The sequence below is a fragment of the Eucalyptus grandis genome, chromosome 2 (genome assembly GCF_016545825.1).
Source record: "Eucalyptus grandis isolate ANBG69807.140 chromosome 2, ASM1654582v1, whole genome shotgun sequence".
NCBI classification, from domain to species: Eukaryota; Viridiplantae; Streptophyta; class Magnoliopsida; order Myrtales; family Myrtaceae; genus Eucalyptus; species Eucalyptus grandis.
In genome coordinates this window covers 25,295,859-25,312,282 of record NC_052613.1, presented here as the reverse complement: position 1 = coordinate 25,312,282, position 16,424 = coordinate 25,295,859, and the positions used below count along the sequence as shown (strand labels likewise).

General features: G+C 41.3%; 2 protein-coding genes across 2 annotated transcripts; one reads left to right on the top strand and one right to left on the bottom strand.

The window, feature by feature from the left end:
• Window positions 1–658: 658 nt before the first annotated feature.
• Window positions 659–1,560, top strand: LOC104427107. The gene has a single exon (XM_010040249.3). It carries the CDS (start codon window positions 784–786, stop codon window positions 1,354–1,356), a length of 573 nt encoding a protein of 190 aa, XP_010038551.2. The 5' UTR covers window positions 659–783; the 3' UTR covers window positions 1,357–1,560.
• A 235-nt stretch (window positions 1,561–1,795) lies between these two features.
• Window positions 1,796–8,828, bottom strand: LOC104427096 (chromatin assembly factor 1 subunit FAS1). The gene is made up of 12 exons (XM_010040239.3): window positions 8,094–8,828; window positions 7,573–7,672; window positions 6,398–6,545; window positions 6,200–6,323; window positions 5,596–5,951; window positions 5,150–5,479; window positions 4,065–4,146; window positions 3,847–3,981; window positions 2,762–3,163; window positions 2,460–2,597; window positions 2,310–2,355; window positions 1,796–2,225 (listed from the first exon to the last, which is right to left on the bottom strand). Exons 1-12 carry the CDS (start codon window positions 8,568–8,570, stop codon window positions 2,128–2,130), a joined length of 2,436 nt encoding a protein of 811 aa, XP_010038541.2. The 5' UTR covers window positions 8,571–8,828; the 3' UTR covers window positions 1,796–2,127.
• Window positions 8,829–16,424: the final 7,596 nt, after the last annotated feature.

The window sequence follows — 16,424 nt, the reverse complement described above, 5'->3', positions numbered from 1 at the left end:
CCTCAAACTTATTCATTGTAACACAATTTCCAAGCTTTTTTTGAGTTATAAAAAACCCAAAACCCATATTAATATAACAAATATATCTTAAATGAAACTAAAAATAGAAGATATATATGTCACACATATATAGGTTTATATTTTTTGTGATAAAAAAATTAAGGTATTTATGTCATGGTAAACTTAATTTGAGTTTTTTGTTATATTTACCTTAAGATAAATATGCTTAAATGATATCAACTTGAAATTTTCAGTGGTAATTAGTTGTTATAATAACATGGGAGGTTAGAAAGTCGATGATAAGACGATAGCGAGAGGGTGAGGTGAACAGGCTGAATAATGATGGTCATTAGGGTTGAGATAATTATTATAGATTATGATGATTGGGCAAAAGAAAAACAAAAAAGAAAAATAGAAAAAGACAAAGGAGGACAAACTAGCCGTTCCAGTCCCGCAGCGAATCCAATTAAAATTAAAGCAAAAGCGGACGGTGGGACCCTCGCGAGCACGACGGGTGTGCTGGACCCCTTTTTTATCATTATAAATTGTCATTATTATATTTTTTTTGTTTTTCCAACGGTCAGATTTTTGCTCCACAGTGCCGAATGTGACCGTTTGAGCATCTCATTCGGCCGGATATAAGAACCATCTCTCCGTCTTTCCATCCCAATTCACTCCTCAAACTCCTCTCTTCTTCAGCATCATCATCTAGCCAGCTTCGAAAGAGCTTTCCTTGAATTACTCAGATTTTGGCCAAGCGAAATCAAGGGAAGAAAAAGAAATATGGGTGTGCTTTCGACCACCTCGCCGTCGATGTCGGCGTCGGCCCACTACTACCATACCCACAAGGTGTTCCTCCTGTGCAACTACGTCCTCCTCGGGGCCGCCTCCAGCTGCATCTTCCTCACCCTCTCCCTCCGCCTGCTCCCCTCCCTCTGCGGCTTCTTCCTCATCCTCCTCCATGTCTTCACCATCGCCGGGGCCGTCTCCGGCTGCGCTGCCGCCTCCGCCGGGTCCGCCAGCGGCAGGTGGTACGCCGCCCACATGGTGGCCACCGTCCTCACCGCCATCTTCCAAGGATCCGTGTCCGTGCTCATCTTCACCAGGACCGGCGACTTCCTCGGCAACCTCAAGTCCTACGTGAGGGAGGAGGACGGCGCCATCATCCTGAAGCTGGCCGGCGGGCTGTGCATCCTGATGTTCTGCCTCGAGTGGGTGGTGCTCACGCTCGCCTTCTTCCTCAAGTACTATGCCTACGTCGAAGGCGACCACAACAGCAGCTGCAACCCTCTCAGGAGGAGCGCCAAGGTGCAGGAGGAGAGCATGAGCGACTGGCCCTGGCCCTTCCAGGTCTAAAAAGAAGTTGGGGGATCCGATCTGCTCCCTGCCCTCAATTCATTTATTTGTTTTCGCATATATGATCCGTATATCGGCTTTCTATTCATTCCCCTTATATCAGTAATGTCGTGATTGTGACCGGTGTAATACCATATTGATTTTGCTATTCGATCTTGTTCATAGCATCCATGTCAATGTGAAATCCGTTCCACTTTCGTTGATGTCATCAACTCGCCGAATGAGTTTTCTTTTAGCATCGAGACAAACAAATGCTGTTGAGCAGGAACCCAAAAGCAGCTCAATCGCACAAGTAATGAACCACACCAGCTCAAAAGCGCACCCCTTGGTAAATTTGGTATTCATACACCACTTTTAGGCTTGGACATTCTTGACTTTTGACCATTTTCCCAACCAGTATACACATCACATAGCTCAAAATTGGAACAAGAAAACATGATTTATGGAAAATCTTAGCAAGAGTTGATTTGATTTATGTGCAACCTGCTTCATATAAGTCGAGGAATACATTAGGGACTTGGCCAGCCTACTGACCAGTATTCACATAGCTCAAAATTGTAACACACATGATGATCTGGCATGGCCAATCTTTGACTTCTGACCATTTCAACAAAACAGCTCAAAAGTGGACATCCTAGCGAGAGACGATTTGGCCAGTCTTGACTTCTGACCATTTCAACAACACAGCTCAAAAATGGGACATCCTAGTGAGATGATTCGATTAATGTGCAAAATCTGCTTCACACAGACAGTAGAAGAACTTCAGGATGACTACAAAATCTCATCTGCATTCACACTCCCACCAGAAGGCGGCAAGCACCTCTTCGAGAAAAAAGCAGCTATACTTTTGGCCCTTCCGTTGCTCCTCTCTACCAATTTGAGCATAAAAAAACAGTATAAGCTTCAATAAAGAGACTATACAGCGTGTAACAAGTCCAGACTGATTTATATACCTGGCGAAACAGACAAACCAAGTTTGTCCAAGATTTCTTTCTTGACCTGCCAAAACAAAGGCAACAAATAAATGTCTAAGCAAAGGCAAAAAAAAAGAAGGCAACATAAACGGAAACCACAGTCAACACGGGAAATTTCAGCAAAGATACCTGCCAGCGGTTGTCCACAAAATCTGATATCTCACGAACTTTATTCCTCAACAGTGTTTTAGATACAGCAGGAAGCTTCTGTTGCAAAGAGTCGACCACCTTGTTAATACCTTGTGGACATGATTGAATCGTGGATACCTGAAATATCAACAAGCTATACCATCAAACTGAAAGGAAACAAAAAAAAAATCACTTGAATAGTGCACACGAATGACTAACTAGGAAACCAAGATCAGTTCAGGTCGAGCAGCTCCCTGAAAACAAGGAAACTAAAATAATCTAAGAGTAAGAACATGGCATACAATGGTGGGCAACTCAGAATCGGGTACATCTGCAGGCATTGCTGGTGTTGAGCAGCTCTTGCTGTTAGCTGGGCAATCCTCATCTTCATTCAAGCTGTTGTCAGTTAGACATTCTGGAAGTTTGGCCCCCGGAAAGCCAAGCATGCTTAACGCCTCCAAGCATGTCTGTTCCAGCTTTTGAGCAGCACTTACTTCTCCAGCCATTTTTTTAGTGGACTTCTCATGGGATAGATTATTAATTATAAAAGGCTGATTTTTCCGAAGTGCATGCTCTGTCACATTATGCAGATGCTTCTGCTGTTGAAGAAGCGCAGAGAAGGCCACATGCTCTGAGTCTTGCTCAGAAAATGAAGTCATGCCCTCGACTGAAATGTCAGTTTCCATCTTGTCAACTTGTACACCCTGCCATCAAACTGATTCTTTAGACAGTGGCTATAGAATGAAAAGAATGTTTGGTTTCCTTATGCTGTGTGTCACCAACCAGCATATTAAGGAACTTTATGTTATTTGTTATCGACCTCACATGCCCAAAAATAGTCAAGCATCAAACCAAATTTGGAAACTAAAGCTCTACTCTATAAGAATCAAGAGTTCAGATAAAAATGATCAAAAAGACTTTAATTATACTGCCGTTCATAAAATTCAGCTAATGGCATTGGCGATATGACATAATAAACCAGAAATAGGAACCCCCAGTAGCAGATGCAGTCTCACCTGAAAACTTACACCTAACAGCCTAAGTTCCTACAGAAAAGGCACCCATCAAGGCCTGGCATCGCTACCCGAAAATAAAATGCATCCCAATTCCCAACTTCACAAAAAGTTTTTCCCCAATGAAGGCGCTTTGCAATGGTAAATTTTTCAGCCTTGACCATTCTTACAGATAAAGAGATTCAGCAACAAAAAGATCTTGTTAAAAAAGGAAAGCACACAACATGGTGAAGTATCGATAATCATTAACCAGGCAAAGTGTAACTTTATTGATCCCCGAGCACCATTCATGAAGATATAACTTTGGCAAATGAAATAATTGCAAGAAAAAAAGAAAAAAAAACAAGGCTAAAAATTAGGGTTTGAAGTGCTACCTCATTTTCCGAGAGATAACCATCGGGTACGAAAAACTCATCCTCACTTTCATCTTCATCAGCTTTGGAACAACCCTCATCTAAGCTTTCTTCATCATCTTTATCACAATCAGATAGGCTTTCTCCAGGATCCTCCTGCACAACAACCATGGCATCTATATCACAAAAGCAGCTGCAATCATGATATCACAGAAGTCGAGGATTTTGTGAAGATATACCTCTTCCCATTCCTCATCACTATCAACATCATAATCAAGCTCTGGATCCTTCCTAAATGGGTGGCGTGGCCCAACAGTTTCACTGACATGATCAATAAAGCACAAATTGTTAATATACAACAAGACAAGACATAGCAGGGTTGCAACAGAAAAGACCTTAACACAATTTGCAGAAAGCTCAATACTTGCTTGAAGTTCAGACAGTTTCAAAACATACTCTAAAAATTGGGAGAGCAAATCAATCCTACTCTCTAGAAGGAACCTGATTTTTCTTGCAATAGGAACGTCAGCTACTACCTATCATGTTTCAAGACTTACATGTCACTATGAGATCAACTTGTAAATGTCGTGTGTCTGATACAACATTGATGTTCAGTCTAGTTCACCAACTGCCTAAATTTAAACCAAATATTGCTGAACAGTCATGTTACTATTCTGCTGCTCATAGACACCTGGAAAATACCCCATCCACAAATAAATGGAAAAAGGAGAACAAACAGAGCTTTGAGCAGGAATTCTATGAAAGTAACTCTTTTTTTCACTAATTTCATCAAGGAAAAGGAGGAAGTGAACCGAGATGTGTTTTGAAGACAGATGCTACATCTAAAGGTTACTAGCCAGAGAATAAGCCAATCTTATTCTGTATTCCTTTCAGGCTAGAACTTCATGGAATACAGCCCCTGAAGCAATAGGAGCTTCTTGGTGTCTTGTCAACATAAATACTAAAAATAATCAAATATTGGAGGGAAACTAAGCTCGAACAGAAGAAAAGCCAGAAATTGCTTATTGCCATCTCCACTCCTTTTAATCTTATAAAACTCCAAGAAAACAGGATAACTTATAAAGACATAAAGTACATCAGAGTTGCACTAATAACAACTGCATTTTTTCTACTCATGATATATAAATAATTTCTTCCCCCCACCCCCTTTATCTTTAGAGAATGAGGTCCTAAGGAAAATTAATGAATGTCTCCTGATTGAAAATTATGAAACCGTCACAGAAAGCTAATAACATCTGATAACCTGCCAGCTAAATTGGATGACAGAAAGAGGACTAAGTCTCAAACAACAAAAGAGAATTACCTTTTCACAGGCCATATACCATAAAATGCAGGCCTATGACTCTTATCAAATTGTAGTAATTGCTTCCTTCTGACACATTTCCTCATACCCAGATGAGGCTTATCTCCAGCTTTACATATTGATGCGTCATCAGAAATCCTCTCATTCCATCCACTCACTAGCTTTTCAAGGTTCAAGTCATCATCCTGCACTGCCCCTTTCACGGAGTTAGGGGTAGTGAGCTTAAGTTCCTTGAAGACTTCGGTTTTGGGCTTCCTGCGTCTGCCCCAATGCTGTTCTTGATTTGAGCGGATAAACTGACCCAGACAATGCCAAGATGATAAATGAGACCTGACAACCACAGAAGCATTAATCTCGACACACTCGTATGACATGGTGAAGAAAGAAACAACAATAACAAGCATGTGAAGAGGATAAAAAGGAAAAAATAGGACATCCAAACCTACTTCCAGATTTGGCCAACGGTAATTTCTTGATTTGAGGAAAGAGCAGAATCCATCAAGCAGGCAATTGATTCATGGATGCATTCTCTTGCCTTACTGGACAAAGGCAAAACAGGTGAGGATTTGTCATCCAGAATAGGTGAAGTAGTCTTGCTTCTTTTAAGGAACCGCTCCATCACTGAAGCTTGCTTCTGTAGAGCAAGTTGCTTCTTCAATTCAGCTTCCTCTTTCTCTCTCCGACGCTGATCTTTCTTAGCTTCTTCCTGCTTTTTAAGCTGTTTCTTCAACTCAAGCTCTTCTTTCTCAGAACGCTTCTCTTCCTTCTCTGCCTCCTCTTGTAAGCGCTTCAATTCCTTTTCCTATAGTCAAACCATTGCTCATGGCTCAGAAAAGCAACATGGCCATTGAGGTGCAAATGAACTCATCCATTGTCTATGTCTACAAAATTAACAAAAATCTAGGGAGGACAAGTTTCCCAAACAGGTAACCAATAGTTCATCATGTTGCAACTCTTTAAACGTGATGCATCCATTCAAATAACATAGACCTTAGTGAAACAATGCAATCATAAAGACAAGCCAGAAATTAGAAAGATATTGGAACTTACAGCTTTCAACTTTTCCTTCTGAAGTTCACGGTCCATTCTCTTTTTCTCTCTCTCAACTTCTCGTTTATTCCTCTCCAATTGCTTTATATACGCTTTATGATCTAGTTTTGCCTCCTTCTCAGACCTGAAATAATATAAATGCTTTAATTAACATTTATAATCTGCAGTGAATCTTATAGACCATCTTTAGCTGCATACATGTCAGCACGAGTCTTCTGCAGCATGCTATCCACTAACAAGCGTATATCTGTCTCATTTAGCACTTTACGAAGCTTTTCTGAGGCTTTCAACCAATCAAGCTCGCTATCTGGATCATGTTCTGACTTCTGTAATGCATTTACCATTGCTGAAACAAGAAGACATGTACCATAATCAGCCTAAGAAATGTCATCAAACAAGAGACACAATCCCAAAGCTGCACCTCCATAACACTGCCTCCATAATTGTTTGATCGATAGCTAACCACAATTTGAGAAACAATTTTCCTTCATGTACAGTGCAGGGGAAGAAAAGACAAACTCCATAATTTATAGAATTCGGTTTTTGACTGAACTATCTTAATTGACGCACTGATAGTTCTGCATAGCTAATACAGTTAACTGAGGAGAAATTTTAATAATAAGTCTGATTCACTACTCTGGAGTCTAGATAAAACTCCAAAAGCATGGAGAAAAGAGAGGGAATGGATTCTGAGATATAGTCTCACAGGGTCTGTTGGAAATAAAGAGAGATAATGAAGCATAAGGGCAAATGATTCTGAGCAGCAGCCAAGTCCACTTAAATGGAACTCATGAATATAATAAATTTGCTACAGTGGATTGCAATAGATAACCATGAGCACCTTATTCTATAAAGAGTTATTTAAACGAATACTGGTAAAGATGTGCACCCAGTAAAAATGGCTGTTGCCACTTGCTAACCACAGCACATGAAATCACTATACAAACGTTACCTTCGAAAGATGGAGAAATTAATGGATCCCCGTAGATGTACAAAGAAATGGCACATACTACGGAACCAGATGAATAGTAGAAAGAGTTGCCTAAAGATCGCCTAGCGTTCCTCTGTTCCTTTTTAATGAGTGACCTGGCATTTCTCTGTTTTTACTAACTAAAGAGTGTAATGACAAGAACCGACAGGAAGTTAACTCTATATGGCCAAATTATAAGTTTGTAATGCAAGACATGTTTGTTGATGCCACTCCCATTCCTAAAGGCGAAAGCTTAGCAACTATCATTAATAAAACAAAACAGAGAACATTGGCTTCGTCAAAGGCATTAAATTGCCAAATACTTGTGAACTGCAAATCTAGCAAATTAAGTAGAAGAATTAATAGCTGTGCCAAATAAAGAAAAAGGAGGTAATTCAATCACCAGAAACAGCACACAATCTCTCGTGAATCTTTCTCCGACACGTGCGGCGAATCTTGATAAGACCATGCACGGACTTGGGCAACAACTTCAGCTCTCTAGTCTGTAAAGATCAAAAAAAGAAGTAAGATCGTCAGTCGAAGAAAGGGCTGGATAATTGGAAGGGTGTAAAAGGATAAAAGTCGTGGTGGTTCGCATTAGCGTGACATGATTGCGTCTCAAACCATGCCAATACCCATTGAATTGACTAACAAAGATCGTGTGGACTTCATTCCAATGAGGGACTTTGCGTCGCACCATGTTTGTGCTTTTACACCATTCAAACCCAGTCGACGCAACTGGGTCATGCGCAAGATCATGAAACATAACTACCATAGCAGATGTTGGAACTAAATTTGCACAAACATTGGGATATTACATCAAGAGAGAGGGAGATCCAATCGAAGACCTAACCTATCTAACGAGCTTAAAAAAACCAGATAAGGAAATCAATGAATAAGCGAAAGGGGGAAGGAAGCGAGGACCTCCCAACACCAGAGAGAGGAAGGAGTATCGTCTTCCAGAACGTCGGCGTCGGGGTTGGGGACGCCATACATCACTCTCTGCCCGACGAACAACACTCCACTCTTCACCGACGCCACCGTGAGGCCGCCTCCTGCATTGCCCTCCTTCAGCTTGCCATGCACCTCCTCCACCAGCTTGGAGAGCGGCGAGGCGCTCTCCTCCAGGCAGCACGCGATCGCCCCGTTGGCGGACCCGCACTCCGCCGACCCGGAGTCCAGGTCGAGCCCCCGCCGATCCGTCACCTCGCGGTAGTAAGCGAAGAGGCCCTGGATTTCGGCGCCGAGGGAGGCGATCCGGTCGCGCCGCTCCTGGGCGCTGAGGTCCTTGAGCAGGGAGCCGGAAGAGCCCCCGCTTGCGCTTCCGCCTCTCCCGCGAGTGCGGCGCCGGCCGCTCGCTCCCGCCGTCGCCGCCGTCCATTTCCACCGTCGGCCCGGCATCCGCCATCTCCCACTTCCTTCGCCCCCACCAAAAAAAACCCCGAGGAGCCCGCAGATCGGAGATGCAGGAGGAAGGAGAGGGGGCGGTCGGCGGCGAGAATCTAGGGCTCGGAGGCGCCGATCTGCGGCGGCGGCGGCGGCGGCGGTTGGGGAGAGAAACCGCGACGGGATCCACTGGTTCACTGCAGCGCGAAAAGCGAAGGAGGGAGAGAGAGAAATCGCGTCGTCATTATCGCCTTTGTTCTACGTTTTTTCTTTTCGTAATTTCGGGGGAATTTCTTTTTCGAAAGGAGGGGGCGTGGGGCGATTCGGGTTTTTTCGCAGTTCCCGCCAGGTGGCGCGCGGGCACGGTCGAAAATTTTCGGGGTCGGGGCGTCGGCTTCGCGCCCTTTTTTTCTCTCGCCAGCGCCGTCCGCGGAGGCCCACAAGGCCTAGGCCCAGGCCCGACGCGAGATCCGGCCACAGGCCCAATAACCATGGGATTTGTGTACTCCTTGTTTTTCTGGTCTTTTTTTTTTTTTTTTCTCAGCTTTAAAATTGAGCCATGAAATTTTCGAAAAACGCGAGTAAGTCTTAAAAGCACTCGTTGCAAAATACGATCGAATTCCAAAGCTTTCGAAAAGTATAATCAAGTGCTACAACTTGTCACGTTAGTGTAATCGAGTCATGAATAGTTATTAGTGTCTTTCACCGGAGTTAATGAAAGAACTTGACTGTACGAGTCTGACAAATTTTAAAACTTGATTAGATTAATAGAAAGTTTCTGAATTTAATTATATTTTCGTGACAAGTTTCAAGACTTCAAATATACTTATTCCATTTCTTTTTTACCCTCCATTCTTGAAAGGAGAATGAATAAGATAAAATCACGAAAGAATGACACTTAGCATAAACCTTGATATAATATGTAATATGTTCTTGAACTTTTGATTCACCCACTGTGACCCTCAAACTATTTTCGACTGTTCAATCTAGTCCTTGAATTTTCTATTTGTTAGTTTAGTCCCTCTACTTCCATAACAAAGTGATATCCATTCCTTAGGAACTATTGATAAATTTCTGTATTTATGCCTTTGCTCGGATTTTGTAATATCTTTTCGTTTCCTCTACTTCATAAGTCAGAATTTTTTTTTACTTTTTGGTCTATATAAATATCATGATAGTTCTGTGTAAGTACATTTTAACTTACGATCTTTATAATGATAAAAGTAAAATTTTGTTTGGAGTCATGTCGGATTGATAGTATTGCTATTATGAGGCAAGTGTTGTCGTGAGAATGTATAAAAACGGTGTTAATCGGTATATAGATAATCGTACGAATATTATCTAATCTTGTCCATAATTCTTAGATAGATAAAATTTTCAAGTTCATGTGTTTCACGTTTTCTTAATTAAATTTAATCATATATGTAAATAAAGAAATTAAAATAATATGAATAATAACTCGATAACTCTGAATGAGTTTCCATTTTTACTATTATGGAAATTATATGCTAAAATACATTTAACTGGAACCATCATAATATTTAAACGAATGAAAAAGTTTAAAGAGTAGTAAAGAGATAGAGAATTTTTTTTTTACTTGAGAAATGGATTGAAATTAAATCTTCGTTCGTTTTGCGAAGAATGTGGTATTTCTAGAAAATGTTTTTTTGAGAGTCATTTTCTAAAAAAATGACAATATTTTCCAATGGTAGGCTAAAACCTAAAAATAAACTAGAAAAAAACTTATGTCATTCGGAATGGAAAAACAAATTTGATTATCCTCCGTGCACTCTATGGCATCCGGATTTTTTACCCATTTGATTAGGGCCTGTTTGGGCCTATTTGATAAATGGCCGAATAGTGCCTATCTACTTGATTCTAATTTTATTTTTTTTGTGTTCACCAGAACCTAATATATATATATATATATATATATATATATATATATATATATAAATTTGTTTAGTAACTTTTTGGTTCTAGAAAATAATTTAGAACAGAATTAAGAAGTAAAAAAAAATCAGGCGTAAGAACAATATGAGTGTCAAAACTTTCTATGGCCCTCACTTGAGCGCCAATTTTTTTTTCGCTCACTTGAGTGTCACATTGGAGAAAAATCGATGACTTAAGTGTCAATTTCAAATGTCCTTATGTGATTAAGATAGCTGTAATGAATACTGTTAAACAACAAATTCGCGATGCCTCGTGGGAGCCTAGAGGGAGTTCGGGATGCTTGGGAATAGCAAACCTTAGAAGCCATCAAATAGCGAACTGGCGATGCCCCGTGGGAGGCTAGAGTGAACACGAGATGCCTGGAGATAGCCAACACTAGATGCATTGGGCAGAAATGTCTAGGGAAAGCAAACCCTAGAGGCTTGTGGGGGCCAAACAAGCAACCAGTGTGCGCTACGGTAGATTAAACAGCGAACCGATTCGGGGCGGCTGTACGAGTACACTTAATTTGGCCTTTCCTTCCGCGGTTTTTATGCGGTATACTTCCAAGCTTAAGGTAGACATAGGCTCCCCCACTGGCTGTGTCGCCTACAACTTTGTGGTGATCTATGCCACGATCAAAGGACTTCTGATAGGTCCTCCACCATTCTCGGAGGAGGGTGGCAGCAGTAAGGAGCTGTAGGCAGGGGGAGCTGATGGTGGCAGGAATTAGGAGTGAACAGTTTTAGGTTTTGGTTTAGTTCCGTCTTGAACCTAAAATCTACCATTGGATACAGATTTCTTATTTTTTGGAACCTAAAACCTACCCGTCAGAACCAAGAATCTAAAACCTACCCTGTCACAGATTTCAGGGTCAGTTCCAAGTTCCAACATATTCTTTTCTTTTTCTTTTTTCTTTTTTTTCAAACTCGAACTATAACGTATGCGTATATTATACAATAACTTACCACATCTTAGCAAACATACCAGTGCCAAGAATTTTGACATACATAATCAAAACCAATAAGAAGTTTGATGAAGCTTTAGAATGTCATTCTGGACCGACCAGATACTTTGATGAGCACCAAACAGAAAGATCAACTACTTTTGACAAATAACTGTGCCAAACCACTGGAAAATTCAATCATGCCGTTACCAATTTTTTGTGCGTAATGATGATTGGGTCTTTATAGAGTCTTGTCTATCAAAAACAAATCTTTTTTTAGTACTGAGACCAACCTAAACATTTCGGTATATCCCACACAGCTATGGATGAGGACGTACACTCTGGTTGACATAGCTCTTTGTTATTCTCATGGTGGACATTCATTGCAAGCATCCATGCACCAATTGTGACGTCCTCATTGCTGAACATCCGGACACTGTCATTCAAACAGAATAAACATCTGATAAAATGACTGATTGAGAGAAGTGTTGGCTCACTTGATTGCATTGTCCTTTCATAACTCGGGTTAAATCACATAAAGAACAGTCTAGGTTTGCAAGATTGCATCACGATACAAACCGTAGATCAGCAGAAGATACGACTGGTCCAGCATTCAATGGCAAATGTAAATTATTAGGCTTTTGGATGACCTAAAACAAAGTGTTGAAGTTGTGCTAGTGCATGAGCATTGCATTAGACTCAATCGACTTCTCAACAATGAATTAGACATGGAAGGTTCAAAGCAATATACACAACAATAAATTAAGCCTCATGCCACTAGCCAGGTCCGGCTATATGAATTCTTTTAGACCATTGCGCCAAATTCTGTATGAAGTCTTCTATAAGGTCTAAATGCTCCACATCTCACCTTAATTTGCATGTAATTATATAAGATACGCTATTTTAATAAATGTATAGCTCTTCAAGCAAAGGTCTCAGTCAAAGGCCACCCAAGGAGCAAGATATCATTGGCTGAATCTACCACGAGAGCATGATTTTTCACCCCAAGTATCTATCCTATGATGAAATGAACACAAGCACGTGCCACACTGCGTGAGTGCAGCAGCCACTACGGGTCAAATTGTTGGATGTGAATGTTGGCTATTGACGAGGAATCCATATATGCAGAACGCAATTTGCTTAGCTAGTCTGTTCTATCTTCTTAAATAGGAACCGCATGATTAAGCAATATAAGAACTAAAGCATAATTTGGTGTAGCTAAGCAAATTAGATTGATCCAACTGAATCAGATCTTTGTAATCATGAATTCCTGTAGAAGTCTGATGTGACAAAGGATAAGCACTCACAGCATTGAGAAAAAGTTGGAAACTTCCTTAATGACACCCAGAAATGAAGAGGTGCGGACCTCTCAAGTGCATTAACTTTGCCCAAAGGGACACTTAAGTGCCATAACTTACGAAAGGTACACTTAAGTGTCAAAATCGGAGTAAAAGAGATCACTTGAGTGCCAATCCGGCCAAAATCCGGCCAAAACGCCAATGTGGCGTTTTCCGGCAGCGGCCAAAACGGCGCCGTTTTGCACGTTGACGTGGCCAAAACGGCGTCGTTTCGACGACGTGGAACAAAATAAATAAATAAATAATTAAATTAAATTTAGTTAAAATATTTTAAAAAATAATATTTAAAAATTTAAAAAACTTTAAAAAATTAAAAAATTAAAAATAAAAAAAAAAAAAGGAACAGGGGGAGGCGGTTGAGGGATCGGTCCTCGCCGCCGCCAGAAGAGCCGCCGCCGGGGAGGGTCGGCCGGGGGTCGGGGGCCGGGGCCGGCGCCCGGCCGGCGGCGGCGGGCTCACGAGCCCTCGCCGCGGGATCGGGCGAGGGCCGCGAGCCCTCGCCCCTGGATCCGGGCGAGGGCCGCGAGCCCTCGCCGCCGGGTCGGCCGGGGTCGTCGCCCCCCGGCCAAGGCCCGGCGACCCCGGCCGACCCTCCCCGCCGTCGCCGGCCCTTCCGGCGGGCGGCGGGGCCGAGGGCCGCTCCTCGCCCGCCTCCCCCATTCCCTTTTTTTTTTTTTTTTTAATTTTTTAAAAATATTTTTAAAGGTTTTTAAAGTTTTTTAAATTATTATTTTTTAAAATATTTTAAATAAATTTAATTTTAAAATTATTATTTTTAAATATTTTAACTAAATTTAATTTTAAAATTAATTTAATTAATTTTTTAATTTTCTTTTTGCCACGTCGGCTCAAAACGACGCCGTTTTGGCCACGTCCGTGCAAAACGGCGTCGTTTTGGGCACGTCGCCGGAAAAACGCCACATTGGCGTTTTGGCCGGACTTTGGCGGAGTGGCACTCAAGTGATCCGTTTTTTTTCGAATTTGGCACTTAAGTGTACCTTTCGTAAGTTATGGCACTTAAGTGTCCCTTTGGCCAAAGTTATGGCACTTGAAGCGTTCTTTTGCCCAGAAATGAAAAAGCCATATGCCGATATTTCTATAAGGCCATGTAAGCTAGTCAGAAGACATTGATCAGAAAACATGCCTGTTGTTTCTGAGAGCCACCAAACTTGCAACTACTTCCGCTGAAAGGGCATAGATTGGACCGTAAGCATGGAAGAAGTATTCTTTCCCCAGCAAATAGGCTAATGGCTCATACCTGCACATGGAGAATGGTCCAACCACATATAAACAAGAAGAAAGACAAAATATGAGAAGGGACACTGATTACTGGTCATAAGCAAGCGCCCTCAAACATCTCTACCTAAGCTACTTCCCAACTTTCTTGAGTAATTTTCTGCCAAACTACCTGACCACTCCATCAGTTTCGCTCTAGAGAGAAAACTTGTGAAGGTTTCAGCTCAAAGATGAAGTTATCCAGATAGATCGAACTTCAAAGGAAGCTTAAGAAACTTGTGTGGCGTGGCCTGTGGCGTCCGGTGGCGGCGTTGAGGGCGAGCGGCATCGGCGACGGGCAGAGGCTGAGCACGGGAGAGACTCAGAGATCTAGGGTAGTGACTGGCGTCCAGCGGGGTTCGATGGCGGCAGCCTTGAGGGCGAGCGGCGTCCGGCGGTGAGACTCAGAGCAGCGTCCGGCAGGTGAAAGTTCCAGGTTTGAATGAAGGGAAATTGTATTCAGGGCTCCTTTTGGAGCCCTAACCGGTTCCGGTTGGAATCGAAACCAAAACCAGAATTGCTGGTTCCCGCAAAAAAGGAACTGGGAATTGGAACCGGTCTTTTAAGAACGGGAACCGAACCAAATGTTCTCCGGTTCCGGTTCCCGGTTCCCGGTTTTACCTAGGAACCGCGCTCACCCTAATAGGGATACATTTTTTGAGGCACAATCTTGATACTTTTTGAGATAGGACCGTTGCAGTGGGGTGATGGATGGTGTAGATAGCACGTCGGGCATTGCCATGGTGGCAGTGTTGATGCCGCGAGGGAGTAATATTATTTTTGACCTCCCAATGTAGCCTAATGAAAATTACCGTGTTTATAAATAAGATAAGAAATGAAAGATGATGGTTGCTCTCTTACGCTAATCCATTATTGTATTGTTAGTTTAATGTTTTAATTTCGACTTTCACTTGTGCTGTAAAGTGAAAAGATTAATAACTCGTGTCAATACATAGCAGATTAGGTGATCACCGATAACCACCCCAAGTGAGCTCGAGCCCTTGCAAGGCTTGAGCTTGCTTGATTTTGACGAGCCTTTGCTAGATTTGGCAAGGGTGAGGACACCTAAGGTCCTTGAGCTCAAGGTCACTTGAGGCTAGGTGCTCGAGCATCGCCACAAGTTTGAGAGCTCATCCCTTGCTTGGGCCCGTCATCGGTCATCATTGTGGCTAGCAATTAGCTTAGGGAGAAGGAAAAATAAAAAAGAAAAAAGAAAAATAATTAAATATTTAATTTAAAAAATTAAAAATAAATTAAATGAGTGCATTGAGGATATCGAGCTTGGTTTGGGTGAAAGAAAGAGGAGTGAAAACGGTTTCTTTTCTTCCCCACCTTTGAAAGTGTTTTTGTTATTTATGGTAAATTTTTACATCGACTAGTTTATTTTTCGTGTACCGAATGCCAAAAAAATCCAGAAAACATTATTTCGGCAATGGTGCAAATTATGAAAACTCTATATAGTACCAAATGATTGATCAGCTTGGTGTAGAAAGTTGAGCGACTAAATTGAACAAATTAAAAATTTAAAAATTAGATTAAACATTTAAGACTAGGTCAAGCATCACGTTAAAAGAATTAAAAATCCAAGGAAAATATTACACTCTAAGTCAAAGTTTATGGACTATTAGTGTCGTACCTCTACTCCAACAAGTACATCAGAATGACACAACCATCCTCTCATCCAAAGGACACGGCCTTAGACAAAAACCAACATAAACTTGATATACGTAACTTTCGTGGTTTGGTTTAAATTTTCCCAACTGAGTTGTGCTTATCAAATCTTTGAATTATGGATGGTAGAAACTTTGGTTTAAACTTTCCCAATTGAGTAATGCTCATGTTATCTCAGGCCGATGAACTCGAATCCTAGCAATTTAGCAGAAAACAATATAAAAATGAAGTTAAATGCTACTTCAATTACGAATAAACTAACTAAGCTTGTTTGCTAACAAAACAAGTCATATGCGCTAACAAAACGCACGCCTAAAGCAAATATTCATTGTCATTCACTATGTGAAGCTTTCACAAGAAACTTTAAAAATTTATTGCAATTAAGGGTTCATTCGTTTCGCGGAAATAAACAATTTCTAGAAAATATTTTTCCAGAAGTCATTTTCTAAGAAAATGACAATATTTTTTAGTGTTCGGCTAAAATCTAAAAATATTTCGGAAAATATTTTCCGGTGTTTGATAAGAAAAATATTTTTTGCTCCCTAGATTGGCGAGCGTGAGCATCAAGCTTGAGGCTTACCAGATCAACGAGTGTGAGTTTGAGATCGACAAGCTTAAAATTCACCTAGTTCAACAACTAGTCAATAAAGAAGAAGTTGGGAAACAAAGATAAAAAGAAAATGAAAT

What these genes read in the sequence shown, in the direction of transcription:
- LOC104427096 (XM_010040239.3), bottom strand. Translation starts at nt 8,570, where the DNA reads ATGCCGGGCCGACGGTGGAAATGGACGGCGGCGACGGCGGGAGCGAGC. An exon ending in CCTCTCTCTGGTGTTGGGAG is followed by an intron (nt 7,673 to 8,093) that starts GTCCTCGCTTCC and finishes TGATCTTTACAG; the next exon opens with ACTAGAGAGCTGAAGTTGTT. An exon ending in CAGAAGACTCGTGCTGACAT is followed by an intron (nt 6,324 to 6,397) that starts GTATGCAGCTAA and finishes ATATTATTTCAG; the next exon opens with GTCTGAGAAGGAGGCAAAAC.
- LOC104427107 (XM_010040249.3), top strand. Translation starts at nt 784, where the DNA reads ATGGGTGTGCTTTCGACCACCTCGCCGTCGATGTCGGCGTCGGCCCAC.